The following is a 19,764-nucleotide window of genomic DNA, read 5'->3' on the forward strand; positions in this document are numbered from 1 at the left end:
ATTAACCATTATGATGTGAAGATGCATAAGTTGCTTAGGGAACATGGGAGGTGTTACGTATAATTTTCTTGGGGAGTAGGAGAAGGCTTTTCAGACAAGAAACACTTAAGTACTTGAGTAAGACTTGGAGCTGGTCCAGAAGACAAGTTAGAAGAAAGCATCTCAAGCTTGGAAGAGAATCTGGGAACATCCTCTTTGAAGAATCAGCTTTTGGGGTATGAGTAAGAAATGGCAGGTGGACACAGAAGTGTATGCGTATGTGAAAGAGAGACACAGAGGAATGGACACAAGCACACTAACAGCAGTGATGGATGACAGTATGAGACGGGAGAGGATGGGGACTTGAAAGAAAGTTCAGTACTGAGGCCCTTACTGCAATAGTACAGGGAGAAGAGATCCAGAGATAAATTATGGCAACAGCAGGGAAGACAGAGGAGGAATTGGAGCAGATCCAAAAGATACCTAGAAGAAAAAATCGTCAGTTCTTGGTGGTAGATTTAAAGGAAGTCGTGAAAATAAGGCAGAGGAATTTAGGATGATGCTCATGTTTCTTAACTGCAACCAGAGCAATGCCATTGTGAGCTTGAAGTACTTTTGTGAATATTCAGATGAGAAGGTCAAGTAGGCAATGGAATATGAATGTAAAAGTCCAGAAGGTGGACTTCACTGAATATGGAATGATTATTGAGACCATAGGGTGGATGTGTTCATCTAGAAAGGTTGGTGGAGGGACAGCACATCTGAGCATGGAGCCCTAGGATGAACAGAACCCACTGGAAGGGCAGGAGGAGAAGAGCCAGTGAATGACCCACTGAATGGTCAGAGAGACAGGAAGAGAACCAATTAGGAGTCATTGCTGATCTCATCAAGACAAGTTTTAGAGGAGCTTTGGGGCCAAAGGCCAGTGAGTCTGAATGGGAAGTGAAGAAATAGAGACAGTGATATAGGGAAATCTTTTTTTTTAAGCTTTTTTCTTTCTTTCTTTCTTTCTTTCTTTCTTTCTTTCTTTCTTTCTTTCTTTCTTTCGAGAGTGTTCACGTGAGCAGGGGAGGAGCAGAAAGAGTGGGAGAGAGAGAGAATTCTAAATGGACTCTGCACTGTCAGTGCAGAACCAGATGTGGGCATGAACTCACAAATAGCGAGATCATGAGCCAAAGTTGGATGCTTAACCAACTGGGCCACCCAGGTGCCCCTATAGGAAATCTTTTTAGATGCTTGGCTGAGAAGGGATGGAGAGCTCTGGGTCAGTAGCTGAAAGAGAACGCAGGGTCAACAGCTGGGAAGAATGCATACCTGCTTACAAATTTATGTAGTTTTTCACTGGTTCACCTTGAGTAGCACCAGCTCACAAATAATTTTGAAGGCCATTGTTTTTAAGGGCATCAGTAACTCTGAATATGCCAGAAACAGCATTCTCTGGAATACTCAATGGTAAAAATTAAATATGGCCCAAAAATCTAAGGGAAATTTTTTCTTAAATTAAAACGATGTTAAGTATAAGACCCCGTGAAACACCATTTCTTTTCTTTTCCCCATAAGTCAAACGTGAAAAGGATGAATGTTTAATAAATATTTATTTTGTTAATAATTTATTTTTACCTTTAAAACAAAAAGAGACCTTCCCTCATATGATTTGCCAATAGAGAACACATGAATGAGGCCTGAATGAGTTTTATTCAGATGATGCATCCAATTTTGAATCTAAAATCAGATAAATAAAAACCATGTCAGACTTTCACAATTATGGAGCCTTCAGAGAACAAAAGGTAACAAAAGGCAATAATAGGTCTCAGAACTCAAAGGACATACATGACTATAAAGTTGAACAAAAATCAATTTTGTGTTTTTAATTTTCTTCAAGATACTTAAGACTATATTTTATTTTCTGTCTTTACAAATAGTAGCTTCATGTCTTTATATTGTTCCCCTTTTAGAGCATACCTTCTACTACCATTTGTCATTAATATCTTGATGGCAGAGATTTACAGAAAATTAATCAATGTGTTCTGGGTTCTTTTCAAGATAAAAGTTTATTTCCATTTTCCCCCTAAGTACTTAAGAGGAAAAGAAATAAATCATCTTCATGAAAACCATCCAAACTACTTGAAAGTGTCTATCAAAGTCCTATATATTGCAATTTGTCACTGAACAGAAGATGCTAAGAAAAAGGCATTGTCTTCTGCATTTAAAGGTTATCTAAGCCATCAGAGGGCATTTTTTGAATAATTTCCCTAAGAACAGTGATAGATTTGCATTGATCCAGTCACACACACTTATCTGTCATCAGGAGAAGGAATATTTGAGATGGATGAATAAGGCACTTAGAAATATGGATGACATTTCTGACTTAAAAGCTTTACTACGAATAAGGAAATCACACTGAAGTGTCCCGCTGTTCCATGATGTGCAAGAGAGTCTGTGCTGAAAAAGCAGATTTTGAGAAGTATCATTTTCTTTCCTTTCTATTCTTATTGAGTCTAATGAGGATATATATACATATATATATATATATATCTTGTGTGTGTATATATATATGTATATGTATGTACATATCTACATAGATATAGTTTTAAAATTTGACTTTTTTCTAGTGCATGTTATAGCACTTCTGTGTTCCAAGTTATCTAAAACTTCCATTGCTTCTAATTTCAAGCTTCTAAAATACATGTTGAAACAAGAAACATGTGAAAATAATTTTGAAAAGAATAATTTTGAAAAGAACTATCAGGAGGACCAAAAATCCTCCTAAGAATATAACAGGATCTCATTAATTCTGTGTTTGACATTCCTTTGCTCAATTCAGGGGAAGCATGGAAAATGTGTGTACTTATTAATTTATTCATTCTGTCATCAGCTACCTATTTGGAGGTCTCTATTTGCTTGCCACTATGGATATAGTGGTGAACAAGAAAGTAATGGCCTGTCCTGGGTGGCTCAGTCGGATAAACGTCCGACTTCAGCTCAGGTCATGATCTCACAGTTTGTGAGTTCCAGCCTCTCATCGGGCTCTGGGCTGACAGTGTGGAGCCTGGAGCCTGGAGCCTGGAGCCTGGAGCCTGCTTTGGAATCTGTGTCTCTCTCTCTCTCCCTGCCCCTCCACCACTCATGTTTGCTCTCTCGCTCTCTCTTTCAAAAATAAATAAACATTAAAAAAATTTTTTAAAAATGCATTTAAGAAATGGCCTGCCCTCATGAAACTTGCTTTGGAACTTGAGGACGACTAAGGCATTAATCAAATAATCCTAAAATTATGTGTATAAAAACTATGATAGATATTCTATCCATGTGCTGTGGGTACATGTAATAAGCTGGGGTTGGAGCTGGGGAGTTCTAATTCAATCTGGGAAAATAGAAATAGCCATCTTTTTGCTTGATCTGATATTGAAGGAGTAACTATTGTCCAGGTGAAATAGTCAAAGATGTGGTTGTGGGAATGAAGTTGCTATAGAATAAATACTAGGAAGAGTAAATAACATGTTAAAAGGCCCTGAGTTTCCACAAATGAAGCCTGGCCTGTGGGAGGTCCCAACCTGTTCAGACGCTGTGGGGCGAGCATCAAAATTCATTCCATCCCTCAACCAAATCATTGCCTTCAAACTCTGACTAGATCTACCTTCCATGCTTTTTTAGTTAAGGTTTTCACAACTGCAATTATAGCAACATTCCCTCGCTTTTACATTGCACTTCCATGTCCTCTGTGGGGTGGGTTGGGTAAAGCAAATGAAATTCAAATTATTTTGCCACTTTTTTTTAAAGGCTTAATAAAGGGATGATTGAACTGAGGTGGCTAGACAATATAAGAGCTATATGTATTCTTCATATAGCCCCTGCCTCTGTCTTTATGCTTCTCTCCCAATCATTAGACCTGAATGATAAAGATGCACTTATTAAAAAGAATGAAAGTTCCTTTGATTACATACTTCTTCTAAGGAGTGATAAACTTCATAATTATATCCAGAAAGGTATCTTCGATTTCTCTGGGTTCGCAAACTGCTTGCCTTTTCCAGTGTTTTCTGAAGATCTTCTATGAGGATCCTGGATTTGAAATGATAGACATGATGAAAATTGAATGGAGAGCATATAAAAATCAGGCAATATCAAAAGAAAATCATGCATCAGTGAAAAAGAATATAGCAAATAATGACATTTCTAAAAATACCAAATGTTGGGAAAGTACTCTCTTTTGGGAAATAGAAACTGTTAAATTGGGTAATGAAAATCTAAAATTAAAGAAGATGGTCTCAAATAATAATAATTACTACCATTTATTGAGCAGCTACAAGAACCGAATGATGGGTATGGGCATTTACATTTATTGAATACCTACTTAGGCACCGTGCTATGTATTTTACGTACACGAGCTTAGTTAACAAACCTATAAGGTAAATTTTACTCTTAAATTTTACAAATGGGGAAAATGAGCCTCAAAAGGGTCAAGAACTTGCCAATATCATCTGCTAGTGAGAACAGAGCTAGAGTTTGAGCTTGGGATGTGAACCTGGATTCTAGTCTTTAGACTCTAAGCCCAGTGTGACATTAGGAACACCAAAACAAGACAAGGCAACACAATATGAAAAGTTTTCAAAGGTTTAAAAAAAATGTTTAAATTTTTGCAAAATTGAGTTGGGGTATATTGGGTTTGAATTATTTTAAGAGTGGACAGACCTTCTAAAAATAAACAAGTGAAACTTGTTTCCACTCAAGATAAGAGCAATTCCTCACATTTATCACCAGAAAGTTAAGAAGTTCTGATGTGGATACATCTGTTTGTTTGGCAGCTCTTGGTAGAACCACTATTGTTCCCTTTAGAAAGGCAGTATTTTCCTAGGAGTTTCAGTGCAAAAAAACTATGCCTCTTAACTGATTCTTAGATTCTTTATCATTTATCATTTATCATTATTAATTGATAAATGACTTAACATATTACTAATCGCATAATGAAATGCCCATTCAGAGAATTGTCAAAATAATTCTAATGGAGAATTGCTCCTACAAAAGATTTATTTTAATATTTTCTAGTCAAGTTTGCTAGCATTTTCACCAAAGTAAGAAAACTATCATGTAAAGTTTTTTAGTTTCAAGTTGTATGGAATCATTCCAGTTGGATATTAGCTCCTTTGATGAATAAACTCTTAGGCTTCTCTGTCTCCTTTTAAAATCTCCAAGTGCCATAAATGGAGTTAGTTTTTGGATTCCCTAATATTTGTTTAGTCATTTAGGCCAGTGATTCTTGAGTTGCATTGCTTTAAAGTCACCCGTGAGCTTTAAAAACTATGCCACACTGAGGTGCCTGGCTGGCTCATTTGATCTTGGGGTCATGAGTTGGAGCCCCAGGTTGGGTGTAGAGATTACTTAAAAATAAATAAACTTAAAAAAAAATGCCACACTGGGCCCTGCATAGGCAAGAATATCTGTGAATAGGTAGAAGTCCTTTTTAAAAGCTCACCTAGTGATTTTAATATATTGTTGGGATATTTAGGCTAATGATCTGGAAACAAATAATTTAGGCTAATTAAATCTGGAAACCCATTGGTATTAGTCCTCTCAGTTTCCATATTAAATACAAATGGAAGAAAAAAAAACAAATGGAAGAGAATATGAGAATATAGCTGACCCTTGTTTCCTTTTTCCTCTCTTGAGTGTCTGTGCTAGATATGGTTAGCTGCCTACTCTCCATATGGACTTCTTGTACTGCAAGGGCTGGGAACCCAAAAATTACTTTTTCTTGACTCTCTTGCAGCTAGGGTCCCGGGTACAAATTTGTGAACACTGGTAAGATAGGAAGTTAAGAAAGGCAGTGGCCATCTCCTGCTGTTGCTGTGACCATGTCAAGGTCAGAAATGTGACTGTTCAGGGAAAGTCGAGGTTGCTGGACTCAGCACTCCAGTGTCTAGTCACCAGCTTTGCAGCAAGAGAGGCAGTTATCATCACAACAGTGAGGGCTGTACTATCACAGCAACAGCTTCTGGACCTCTGGACTGTCGCATGAGGGAGAAATAAATTATATGTGATTAAATCCATTGTGTGTGGGGATCTGTTATGGGTTGAATGGTGTCCCCCTTCTCCCTCAATTTGTATGTTGGAGTCCTAACCCCCAGCACCACAGAATGTGACCTTATTTGGAAATAGGATTGTTGCAGATGTAATTAAACTGAGGTTACTAGGATGTATTCTAATCCAATATCTGGTGTCCTTATAAAAAGAGGCAATTCAGGGGCACCTGGGTGGCTCAGTCAGTTAAGTGGTTAAGTGTCTGACTTTGGCTCAGGTCATGATCTCATAGTTTGTGAGTTCTGGCCCCACATTGTGCTCTCTGCTGTCAGCACAGAGCCTGCTTTGGATCCTCTGTCCCCCTCTCTATCCCTTCCCAGGTCACACACATGTAAGTGTGCAGTCCCTCTCCTTCTCCCTCTCAAAAATAAACATTTAAAAAAGGGGAAATTCAGTTTGGGAAAATGGAAAAGTTCTGGAGGTGTATGGTGCTAATGGTTGTATAATGTGAATGCACTTAATGTCACTGAATTGTATATTTAAAATGGTTAAAATGGTAAATTTCATATTGCATATTTTACCACAATTTTAAAAAATGGGGGAAATTACTACACAAAGACACAAGCAGAGGGAAGATATGAAGAGGCAAAGACGCCCATCTTACACACCAAGGAGAGAGGCCTGGGACAGGTCCTTCCCTCACAGACCTCAGAAGGAACCAGCTCTGCCCACACCTTCATTTCAGTTTTTCAGCCTCTGGAATCATGAGACATTAAATTTTTGCTTTTTAAGCCAGCCAGTCTATGGCATTTGTTATGACAGCCCTAGCAAACTAATACAGGTCTCTATTCAATGACTATACCTTAATACAGACCCTAAAAGACCAACCTGAAAGTTAAAATAATTGTGGTGTGGCAGGTCTAGCCTCATTTTCCTTGTCAAATAGTTGACACCAGCAGAATAATGAGAAGGAGATCAAAATGGCATTTGTAAGTGTCGTATTTTCTTAGTCCTTTGTGGTTCATGATTATCCCTACCCTAGGTGCATGTACTATAATGTAACAGCGACCAGAGCCACTGAAAACTTTCCAAGTGATGTCAACATTCAGTGTAAAACCATGTCCCCAAAGCTTCCAGGGTGGGTGAGTGAGGCTCAATATTTGAAATTCCACTGCCAATTTTTACAGGTATTTAATTTATAAAATGATTGAATTTTTTATGACAGAATGAATCATCTCATCTTTCATGTCATTGAGAGGGGCTGATTACCTAGGGGCCAGACACATGAGGTCACATTATCTCTTCCTTAAAGATGACTACAGCTATATATTATGTACAGTTGTACAGAGTTAATGATAATCTTTTGGAAATACCCCAGGCTACAATAATAAAAGTCAATTAAAATGATCTCTATCTACTGCCCTGTGGAATTTAATCAACTCTTATGTGTTATTATCTCGGGACCAACAAAATGAATAATTCTAAATGATTGTCCTCCATGAGGAGACAACTGATTTAAAATACTCATTTTTTAGACTCTATTCTCTGTGACATAAAGTGTGATATTTTATTCTATATCAGTTCCGCATGACCTATATTTAATGGCAGGAAATAGAGACTTGTTAAAATAACTGGTATATTCCTTTCTACTGAATTATAATTAATGAAGCATGTGAGTTGTTGCTGAGCACCTATAGATATAATTACTAAGCTCCTTCCTTCCAGGCATTCAGAGAATCAAAGCACGCCTTCAAAGTTATAGTGATGACTAAAATGTGTTCAATATGAACAATAGTTTTATGCACAGCTGTGACTCTACCCTGTTCTAGAAGGACAGAAAAAATACCTTTCTGCAAAAAGCATATACGTACTTTAATAAGGCTGTAATTATCTTTCTGGCAGGGAAGTATTTGTGTGGACCAGGGAGGAATGTCACTGTCACTCTGCACCCTGTGGCTCAGCCTTCCAGAAAGACTAGGGCTTTCACCGTGGACTCACAGAGCCACAGGCCCATCCCAGGCCTTACCAGACATCATCAGGGATCTTTGTGCCAGTTTTGATAGTACAACCACTTGCTAAGAAGTTGGAGTAATTGAGGTTAGTCATTTACAAATATGCTTCACAGCCCTGAAATCCTGAGTTTCCAAATGAAAGGCAGGTCACTCCTTCCCATGTCATTGATTTACTACACTGCACTTCTCTGCCCAGATGCTGCATTGACTTTCTTTTTTTTTTTTATTTTTTATTTTTTATTTTTTTTTCAACGTTTTTTATTTATTTTTGGGACAGAGAGAGACAGAGCATGAACGGGGTGCACTGACTTTCTATCTCTCCACCACTTCCTTTTCCCTTGTGTCTGCTGGAATCCTGCTTTCTCTGTAAATAAACTTCCTATATTCTCGTCTCTTCAGAGAACTCTCTCTTTTCATATTCTTGCCCTAATGGAAATGGAATTCTCTCAAGGACAGATTCTTTTGTGGCTTTCTCTTTCGCCACACCACCTATCATGGGACCAGAGGGAAGGAGGTCAGCATTCTCCTGAACCCCAGCATTCTCACATGCTTCCTCATCAATCTTCTAACTTCCAGAAAAAGCTCATCCTGCCTTCAGCATCATGCCATTCCTTGTTTCTTTCCTCTGACTCCTGGGTACTTTCTGATATTACTGTCCCAGGAGCACATCTGTCTCTCCACCTCTAATCTTGTCATCAGCCAATGAGATTCAAAACTGCTATGATGATTCTCTGGTGATTTAGTCCATCCATTCTCAATCACATCAGTCTCAATGATTTACACTCCATTTCAGCCATGACCTCTATGACCAACACCTGAATCTTGTCACCAGCCATGAATGTTCTACAGCAGGACTCTTAATCTTACCCTACACTTTGTCAAGATTTTCTTCCCTCCATTTCCTTGTTGCCCTCAGTCATGCTGTATCTTCTTTCAATATAAAGATCATTATACCTCTCTTGATTCTTAAATTTGACTACATAATTCCTCCTAGACTCTTTTCTTTTCCTATCCAGATTTGATGCCATGGATGAATACTTAAGCTAGTATCTCACTAGGAACCTCACCTTCTTTGATCCTGACCTTTCTGTGGTCCTAATCCAACAAAGTCTCAACTCTGTATGAGTGCTACAATCGACCTTCTTTGCAACAAAAACCCCAGCTTTTCTCTTGGTAACCCTCTTTAGCTCATTTCTTCCCTTTTAGTAGATAATTTTGCTTCTTATTCCACGTAGAAAATTTAGCCCTTAGTTATGATCTCTTTCAACTTGTTGACTCTCCTCTTTATAATCTTAACTAGACTCACATTTACCTCTTCAGTCTTCCCGGATAAGGCATCCTTTCTAGTGCTCAAACCCATTTCTCCATTGGTGCATTCTATCCTGTACCATCAGTGTGTCCTTCCCTACTGGTCCCTCCCTTCAGCCTACAGACATACAAAAGTTTCCCCCTACCCCCTAAAATCCCAAATTTGAAGCAGTCATTGATGCTGCATCTCCTCGTAGTCACTCCTCATTCTCTGCCTCTCAGCTTATTTTAACTTCTAGGAGCAGTACTCTGCTTCTTCATGTTCTCACCTCCTATTCACCTCTCTGTACTTTCTCTGTCTTCTGTTCCTGACAATATAATCCCACCATGAGAGTTACCAACACAATTTTCATTGCCAAATCCAAAGGAAACCAGTCAGTCCTTTTCTTGCTGGATATTACTGCACCACATGGCATCACTGATGTTCTCCCTCCTGAAAGTCTCTCATTTCTTAACTTCTGTGACTATCTTGCATTTGCTCCATTCTTACTATTTAATGATTCTTTAAAAAAAAAAACCAAACCAAATATCCAAATTTATTTGAATCTGTCTACTCAATCACCTAAGCTAGAAGATTTGAGGTTGTTTTCGATTTCTTCCTTTTCCACCTACATCCAACTAAGTGCAGAGTCCAGGTGGTTTTGCCTATTCACTTTTTTTTTTTTTGAAAGCTTTCCTTATCCCACTACTCTGGTCCTGACTCAAGGCCTCACAACATCTTACTTGGACTATTGTAGTCTCCTATTGCCCCTCCACCCCTACTTACACATGGCTCCCTTGCTTACCTCTTTCAAGTGTGCAGAACCACATACTAGATAGCCTGAGCTCCTAGCCCTGTACATCAGACTTCCCACAACCTGGTCTTCTCTCAACCTCTCCAGCATTATTTGTTTCTACTCCCTGACTTGATTTTGTACACTAATAATACTGAGCCACTTCAGTTCCCTACACAGGTATTATACTGTTTTTTCCCTTTGCTTACACTGTCCCCTCTGCCTGTAAGTCCCAAGGCTCATCTTCTGCTTAGCGGTCACTGCTCCTGCAGAAAGTTTTATCTGCCCCTGCATTTTTATCCACTTTCTAAGCATTGCTAGGCTGCTCTCCATTCCTCAGAGAAGACCTTCTGTGTTTACAGTGATCACCTGGTGGTAATGGTGAAATGAGAGGTCAGTGTTGTTCCTCCCCACCACCACCACCTCGTTATTACACTAATAAGCTCCTCAAAGGTGAATATAACTGTGTTACATTCAAGTCTGTTTTCCCCAATTTGAAAAATAGTACCTAAAATGCCATTGTAGGCACTCAATAAAAACCTGAATTGAATACAGCTCTCATTCAGTTCAGTTTAGTACAAATGAATTAAACAAGTGAAAAAGAATGCTTACTTGTACTGGATGTTGGCTTCCTGTAAGAAGGCTAACAGGACTTGGGAACCCTTTTTGGGAATATGAACATCAGTAACTGCTCCTTTTGATACATGGAAGATACTGCTGGGCTGCCACAGGTCCACCTATAGTGCAGGAACCAACCTATAATTCATATTCAGTTCAGGTGGGGAAAGATCCACGTCACGGCGTGAAACATGTCACATTTTGGATTTAGACTCAATGCTTTCACCATCAGGGTAAAATTCTTATTTGAATTTGGTCTCCAAATTATATCATATCCACATAGAATTTGATCATCATTTATAAGCAATAAAGACCAATATACAATAAAGTCACAAGGTAAAAATTAGATAAAATAGTTTTAAGTATACCTTTGATATTCTTGAAAATTATTACACAAATCTTTGAATAAGAAAGATATAAATTACCTTATATTTTACTACCCAAGCGAATTATGGTAGCTTGACAACAGCTATCAACAAAGTTTGATAACTTTAAATGGAACAGTCTCCAGGTACTTCTTCCTTCCCCAACACATGCCTTTTACCAATTCCTACTCAGCCTTCACATGGCAATAGAAACATCCCTTTGTCAGGTTGGACTTTTCAGCTAGGGTAGTCTCCTGGTCATAGTTCTTAGAGCAACTCATGCTTCTTTCATTATGTAATTTAATCCTATCAGAATGTAAGCTCCTGTAGGTTACCACCTCATTCTAAGTGCCTAGAATGGAGCCTTGTGCACATCAGCAACTCACGGTTGCATACGTATAGACTCCATGTAATAATTCACTATATGTTCACCACATGCCCAGTGTTTTGCAGGAAAGCAGGAGCTGTGATTCTTTAGCTTACTGTAGTGTTTCCAGTGCCTTGTCTAATGCTCCATATCTGGTAGGTAGTGCTTTACATTCATTGATACAATTACTGAACGCATCTGGGAGGGAGGAGAGCCCTATCTTCTGCACAAGCCGAGAGCTACCTTTCGATTAGGCACAGTTCACCTTTAAAGTCATGTCGCATGGGATCTTCTCTTTCTATTTCCAGCCTTAGTCTGGTACAGGGCCTTGATCTCTGATCTGGTAAGATTTAGTTACTTTATCTTCTCTTAGGTGTCAGTGTCTTCATTCTTTTAGGGAACTCTAAAAGACCAAAAATACTTTGCGACTCAAGGAAATACACCTCTGGTGGTATAATTTAATCTTGAACAGGGCAGAAAGGCATTTGTTTTGGGGACAAAAAGTCTCTTTTTTTTTTTTTTTTTCCCAAGCAGCTGACTCCTCCACTAAGCTGCAAGGGCAAATCTGACTCAGCTAACATGCTAGTCCAACAATCATAGAAAAACAGAAGTGTGGGGCTGGAAGGGATGCTGAGAGGTCATTTCATCCATCTGTCAGCCCTTGGGCAAGGATACATCGAGGACTGAACAAACCTGTCCCCAATAGACGTATCCAAACCACATCTTTTAAGTCTCCAAAAGAGGAGAGTCTAAAAAATCCTAGTTTAACTCATATCCATGTTTAACAAGATTGCAGATGTTTTTCTTAATCCCTTACACTGCAGCACAGTTTCATTTTTTCTTGTTCCACTCTTCAATAAGGAATGGCCGGTTTCTTGTCTTTGTGAGATCAAGTACATTGGTACCTTTCACTTTTCTTTATATGATAGATTTTCTGATCCTGTAATCATCTTTGGGACTTGCCTCTAAACCCATTACAGAGACATATTTTTGATATTAAGGTTTGTTACATCCCTTAATGCCAGTGGAGGTGAGGAAATAGTGCTGTATTTGGAGGGTAGAGAGCCATAAGAACCAAAAATACTGTGAATAGCCACCCTGGAGATTAGTTTGTGTGTCATTTTCCAGGGTACATGCTAAAATAAGACTCCTCATCCAGTAGAAGAGAGTAGCTTTCCTATAGGAGGTTCCATTCAAGGAACATACCCCATAGCATGGCCTGGAGAAGGCTTCCTAGGAAATGGGTCTAAAGGAAACAAAACTAATTCGCAAAATCAGGAATTGTACTGTTGTGATATTAGGAAAATAAGTTAAAATGAATTATCAGCTTTTCTCCAATAATATTTTGGGGAGAGGGTTCTTGGATATATAATACATGGGTATTTAACCCTGGGTGGCAGGCATATGCTTATAACAAGATATAGGGACAGCAATACTCACGTGAGATTTTTCAAGTGCCACCCACTTTTTAGGTATTTCTAATTTTTTCAATAATACCTTGAGGTAGGAGCTAATGGTATATATATTTAAAGAATGAGAAGACTCAGATTCGTAGAGGTGAAGTCAATTTTCCAAGGATGCACAGCTCCAAAACAGTGACACAGGATGTACCCACACTCCAGTGCCCATATGTGCTGACTGGGTTAAGTGTCTTTGGGATCTTCTGAGAATACCCCCAGGAGAATAAGCAACATCCAACCTCCTTAGTGTTTGAGGGGGTTTGGTTGGCAGGTTTCACACCCTGGTTTTTCCTGCCAGGGGTTATTTGCCCTATAAATTGTATGTGGGTATTTCAAAGTTCAAATCAGCCCACTCTGGGCAGGTTACCATCATTTCCTTAGGGTGTTATCCCATCTGGATGAATGGTAAACTGCCTCTGAATGGCAAAGCTGGGTGACACTTTATGATGATGACAATGAAGGATCAGTAACCTTGTCAGGATGGCCTCAGATTGTATGCCAACTATCACAGGGTTTTGCTATAAACAACCATGTGATATTGCAAGGAGAGAACGCTCCTCTATGGAAACTTCTGGCCTTGGAATCTGGTGTTTGTTCCCATGTGTTCCTTTCCTCATATAATGACCAGTCACATACAGTCAGATCTATTTAAGAGGTGGAGGAAATTTAGTGTATGGTCAAAAGCATGGACTTTGGAACCTGATGGCCTTGAGCTGGAATGCCCTGCTAGTATCGGCCGTGTGACTTCAGGGGAGGTTTTTAACATTTCTGAGCCTCAAATTCCTTATCTGTATTGGGAATGTAATTAAAAAGCCTATCTACAGACTTTTCTGTAGGATGAGTTGGAAAAACAGAAGTAAAACACATGGCACGAAGTCTGGCACATAGTGAAAACTCAAAAAATATTAGCTATTTGTTGGTTTTTTTTTTTCTTTTTGAACACATATGAAAAGAAAAGCTGGAAGCAGTAAAGTTCTACTTCCCATATTTCTGATTAAAATGAAGACTATGATGAGATTATTCCTTTATTTGGACATTAAAACCTGTAGATGGCTTTAAGGAAGAGAGGAGCCAATAAATACACCAAGAATATGAGTAAGGCTGGAATGTTTCCTAATGCAAAGACAAACAACTGGATTTGAAACCACTGTAGCATGGATTCTGGAATTCTCTGGATTCCAGAGTCTGACTTCCTACAATTACATTTAGGCTCTCCACAGTTAGCATCTGTGTGATGTAGGGTGAATTCCTTAATCTCTTTGGGTTTCACATTCTTCATCTGTAAAATGAAGGTGATGATTACACTTCCTGGTTGTTGTTGTTATAGATTGGGATTATAGAGACTACAGAAAATGCAGTCATTAAGAGCATTAATGTTGGGATTCAAGGCAGGCTGAGCTTGAATCCTGGTTCTGCCAGCTTATTAGCTGTCTGACTCTGGGCAACTTACTTTAGCTCTCTGTGCTTGTTTCTTCAATTATAAAATGGGCTTATAAATACTATATGTCTTATAGATTTGTTAGGCTTAAACTAATACGTACGAAATGCTTTAAATAGCATCTGGTGAACAGGGGTCATTTGTTAAATGATAAATGATTCAAAATTCAAAAATAATTTCTCTGCAATGAAAAAATATCATATTTTAGTCTAGCACTAATTTCATGGCTCTTTTGGTTCTTGTGCTGTGTTTACTTACTGGCCTGGTCCAGCCTCCATGAAGCATCCACCTGTCTTTCAGGTGACTGATTACATACCTGGTTGAGGTATCACTGAAGGTGTAGTCAGTGTCCCCCAGCAGTTTCTGAATGAGTCCTACATGTGGATATGGGAAGACAGGTGGTATTTCTTCAGCTTGGGAACAGATGGCCTGCCTCCCAGCTGCTTGAAGTAACATAGAAGCATGAGAGAGGAAAGTCCTAGTCTGTATTTACTCTTACTTTCTGTTGGTTTGGAAAAGTGTTAGGCACTTATGTATCACATAAGAGGTGTCTAAGTAAGAAACCTCAATATCAAGTTTGTGGTCAGCTAATGTTTAATTTACATAATCATATTAATTACATATTAGCACACATAAAAATCTTAATGCACAGAAAATACTCTCTCTTATATACCCTTAAAATTGTCTTTTTGGTCTGGATCCACTTAACCTTCTTGAATCTTCTTTTAGGATCTCTATGACCTCTTAAGACGTTTTCTGACACCCAAGTTTAGGTCAAGTACCTTTGTTACCTGCTTTCATGTAACTTTTAATTATATCTCATTTTTTACAGTGATTATATTAGTTTCCTAGGGCTGCTATAATGAATTGCAACATACCGGATGGGTTAAAACAAAGAGATTTAGTCTCTCATAGTTTTGGAGGTCAGAAGTCCAAGATCCAGGTGTTGACAGGGCAGCATTTCCTCTGAAATCTCTGGGGGAGGATCCTTCCTTGCATCCTCCAGCTTCTGGGGGCTCCAGCAATTCCTTGGCTTGTAGCCACATTATACCAATCTCCGTCTCCATCTTTACATGGTCTTCTCATCTGTTTCTGTATCTTCTCCTCTTCCATGTCTTCTAAGGATACTTGTCATTGGATTTAGGGCCTGAGTAATCCTGGATGATCTCATCTTGAGATCCTTAACTTAAGGACATCTGAAAACTCTTTTTCCAAATTAGGTCATGTTCACAAGTTCTAGAGACATATATTCTGGGGGGCAATTGTCATATTAATATTAATATCTGTTTTCATATTATCTTCATGAGAGCAGAAACTGTGAAATTCTCCCTTCCATATCTCCAATGCTTGGCCCCAATAGTGGCCCCATATCCCCAGTAGTGGCCACTTCAGCAACACAGTTAAAGAAATGCTTTTATTTTATGGTTATTGTTTGTCCTTGCTCTACTTCTTATGACTTGTTAACATTTCAAATAGCAGGGGGCTGCTGGAAGGTAAACTTAGCCAGAGAATATGGTCTCTGGTAAACCAGACATATGGTAGGTTGTTACAATTGTGGGACTCATTTTACCTAGCTTCATCCGCTCTCTCCTACAAAATGCTAAGTTATCACTTCCCTAAAGCACAGACCCTATAAATACAACAAAAGTCTTCAGGAATTTAGGCAACTCATTGTTTCACCACTGAAGAAAGATGAAAATATGTTATTAACTAATTAGGAGTTAAAATAGTCATAAAAATTAGTGGAGGCCCAAGAGTGGGATAAGTCCAAATGAAAGCATTACTTATAAATTTCATTATAGTAGAAATTAATACTATAGCATGAGTACAGTAAAACCTTCGTTTGTGAGCATAATTTGTTCTGGAAACATGCTTGTAATCCAAAGCACTTGTATATCAAAGCGAATTTCTCCATAAGAAATAATGGAAACTCAGATGATTCATTCCACAACTCAAAAATATTCATATAAAAATGATTATAATACTGTGCTATAATACAAAATAATAGAGAAAAATAAATTAACCTACTCTTACCTTTGAAAACCTTCATGGCTGGTGTGAGGGAGACAAGAGAGAGGAGGGTTATTGTGTAGGACAACTTTCACTATCACTAATGGAATTACTGCTATCCATTGGCTCCATGGAATCTTTTTCTTTTCATGAACTTTAACAAGGAACCTATCCAATGACACTTGCTTTTGTGTCTTTTTGAGGATCTTAACGACATTGTATTGTCATTAAACAGATTTATCACAGCTATGACAGCCTTATTAGGGTAGTGCTTTTCTACAAAATTTTACACTGTTTCCCACATTTTACACATCTCCCTAATCTCGTTTGCAGTGAGAGATTCTTCTGCCTTTTTCTCCTCCTCTGCAGAAGAGATGCAGACATAGACTTCCTATAAAATATTGCAATTTCGGCCACTTTCATTTCTCTATGATTTCCTTCTTAACTTCCATCATAATCATCTCCTTTTTACCGCCTTTCTTTTCAACCTTTTTCTGCATGGGGCCATTGCATATGCTCGCACGGATGTTGACTACAGTACAGTATTAATAAATGCTTGTATATACTGTATTTAACATAACTGGCAATAAGGCAGCAGAAGAAATGGTCTAAATCTGCAAGCAGCCTGACCTAGTATGAAGCAAAGCATTCCTAAGCTTACTCTTGTATGGAAAAGCAGAGGACTTTCCATAGGTGCTTTGAAGTGACAAAAAATACACTAGTGGCAGTTGTGGGCATCTTCCAATGTTCTGAAAAATCATTGATTTCTGCCAAGCACTGGAGCCTGAGACTGAGCATCCAAGCATGGAAGACGATCAACCACAATCCCAGAGAGAGAGAGAGAGAGAGAGAGAGAGAGAGAAGAACCATTGGCTCAGTTGTGATCATGTAATGTTCTGCAGCACGTACTACTCGTAATGCAAGATATTGCTCACTTACCAAGTTAAAATTTATGAGAAATGTTTGCTCATCCTTCAGAACACTTACAGAACAAATTACTTGCAACCCAAGGTTTTACTGTTCTAGTTATCAGAAAAGCATTATACCAGTGACATCAGGTAAAGGTGGGAAGTTCTGTTTCGGTGTCCATGTTTTCCATCCAATTCTCTTCAAGGCTGAATGCTTATCATCATAATTGGATATTAAGTCTCATTATTCAATAAAGCACACATTGGAAAAGAAAATGATTTTTAACATTTCCCTGAACTATTAATTGGTACATTCACCAATTTGAAAGGATTATTGAAGCCCATCAAAGATGGAATATATGGGTTGTCAAAAAAGATTTAATTTATTGGCTTGTTTCAACAAGGGGTAATCTCAGAAAGACAAAGAATTTAGGGGATTTTTGGGCTTTTGTTAGGTGATTCTGTGTAGGGTTTAAGGAACTCAGATTTTTCTCTGGGTTGAATGCTATCAGAATGAAGGGAATTCCATAACTGAATATCTTGATAATCGTATCTAGAAGGTGAAAGAAACAACTGGGACTATAATTGATAAAGAAGCAGTAGTCATATTAGCTACACACAAAAACAAAACAAAACAAAACACAAACGAAAGAACCCAAAACAAGGGATGTTTTGTCATTTTTCTGGTTTGGTCTATTTTTTGTTTTTCCTGTGTTTAGACACGGTCTTATTTTTATCTTATTTCATGAAGAACATAGAATAGTCTTGTCTGATGCTGGTACTCTGTAAAATGGTTAACACAAGAATACCAAGGTCTGGCTGTTCGTGTCAGCCTGGCTTCTGGCTGCCAGGAGCTGCTTTCCCCCATCTCAGGATAATTACTATTTTACTAAATTCTTATGATAACTAATGGTATGCTAGATGAGGGGTGGGAACTCTGCATTATCAGGCCAGAGTGGCTTGGGGGGGTGATTTGAGTACTAGGGTCATTGGGGTTATGGAATGAAGGATGTAGACCTGTGATGGTTTGCCCAGGAGAAATTAGAAACTCAATGACGTCTGACTTTGGCACCCTGCATCTTTCTGTAGCACCTGCAGATCACCACATTTTTCATATAAAAGAGTCGATACTACCTTAATTCCTGCCCTCTAAGTGAACATTTGAAGTCTTATAAATACTAAGGAAAGGTTCCTAACTGCTACACTAGAGACTCTGAGAATTTAGCAGCCATTCAGGAAGATGAAGGCAATATTGTTAGATGAAGGCAATATTGTTTCACTATATTTTGCTAGCTTAAAATAATTCTATTCTTAAGAATTGAGTTAGCATTTTTAGCCTGGTTTTGTAGAATGGATAAAAATAATCAGAAATTATCTCATGCATCACCTGGATATCCATTAACAAGGACATTTGAAGACAAGAGCCCCTGGACTGCATCTCATCAAGTAATAGAGATTTCCCTCCACTTTCTATTGATGATTTATGGTTTTAGCATAGATAATTTTCTCATGATATGTGATTGCTACATCCAGAAGTATTTACTTTGGTGTACTAAACAAGAGTATGCTAACGCATTCACAATAAAATGTTTTTGGCTATTCTCTGGGGTTTAATACTCAGTGGAAAATCGCTTCAGAGTTTGTTATGCATTTATTTTTTCAGATGCTAACTCAAGAATTCTATTATTTATCTCAAAAATCAAACAAAACTCATCTTTGCTTTCATGAAAAAAAATTCTAACTTAGGAAATAAAAAAAATGGTTTCTTTCTGGCTCTTTGTTAAGTTTGCTATGTCATATTCCAGAGACTTAATTTTCTTAATTACAAATAAAGGCCTTAGACTACATTATTTCCAAGTTCCCCTCATACTCTATAAATTCTGTCAGACTCAGTGTGGTTTTCTGAATATAAAGGTTTACATTTCTCTAGGAAAATCTCTTTCAAGTTCACCCACATTTACCTTCTTACTCTCAGAGTTAGAAAAAGACCCTCTCGGGGTGCCTGGGTGGCTCAGTCGGTTAAGCAGCCGACTTCAGCTCAGGTCATGATCTTGCGGTCCGTGAGTTCTAGCCCCGCGTCGGGCTCTATGTTGACAGCTCAGAGCCTGGAGCCTGCTTCAGATTCTGTGTCTCCCTCTCTCTCTGCCCCCCCCCCGTTCATTCTCTGTCTCTCTCTGTCTCAAAAATAAATAAACGTTAAAAAAAATTTAAAAAAAGAAAAAGACCCTCTCAACAATTTTGCACTAGTATCATCTTTGAGTGATCAGTTATATTGACTTATTAGGTCAGTATGGAAAATGATATATAAAGAAAACTAATTTTTAAAAAGTTACTTTCAAGCATTTTTCTAAAGCAATTAGAAGATTAAATGGAAACCACATAATTTTTTTCTATATTAGTTGTTAGCTGATGAAAAGATCAGGGAGGAATTCTCAAACTGGAGGGCCGAATGATCAAGCAACAGATCATCATCCTTTGAACAACCTAGAGGATTTATAGATTGTTCTGTCTCTC

General features: G+C 38.3%; 1 protein-coding gene across 2 annotated transcripts in view; it reads right to left on the reverse strand.

Annotated features, from left to right (window-relative positions):
• CPA6 (carboxypeptidase A6) overlaps nucleotides 1–19,764 on the reverse strand; it is a 360,254-nt gene that overhangs the window by 96,685 nt on the left and 243,805 nt on the right. For both annotated transcript variants that reach the window (XM_042973342.1, XM_007080679.3), the window contains exons 3-5: nucleotides 10,697–10,821; nucleotides 3,921–4,035; nucleotides 1,600–1,701 (exon numbers count right to left, since the gene is read on the reverse strand). In XM_042973342.1, coding sequence (XP_042829276.1) covers nucleotides 1,600–1,701; nucleotides 3,921–4,035; nucleotides 10,697–10,821 — 342 coding nt within the window. The remainder of the gene's footprint in view (nucleotides 1–1,599; nucleotides 1,702–3,920; nucleotides 4,036–10,696; nucleotides 10,822–19,764) is intronic.

The sequence above is a fragment of the Panthera tigris genome, chromosome F2, assembly GCF_018350195.1.
Source record: "Panthera tigris isolate Pti1 chromosome F2, P.tigris_Pti1_mat1.1, whole genome shotgun sequence".
NCBI classification, from domain to species: Eukaryota; Metazoa; Chordata; class Mammalia; order Carnivora; family Felidae; genus Panthera; species Panthera tigris.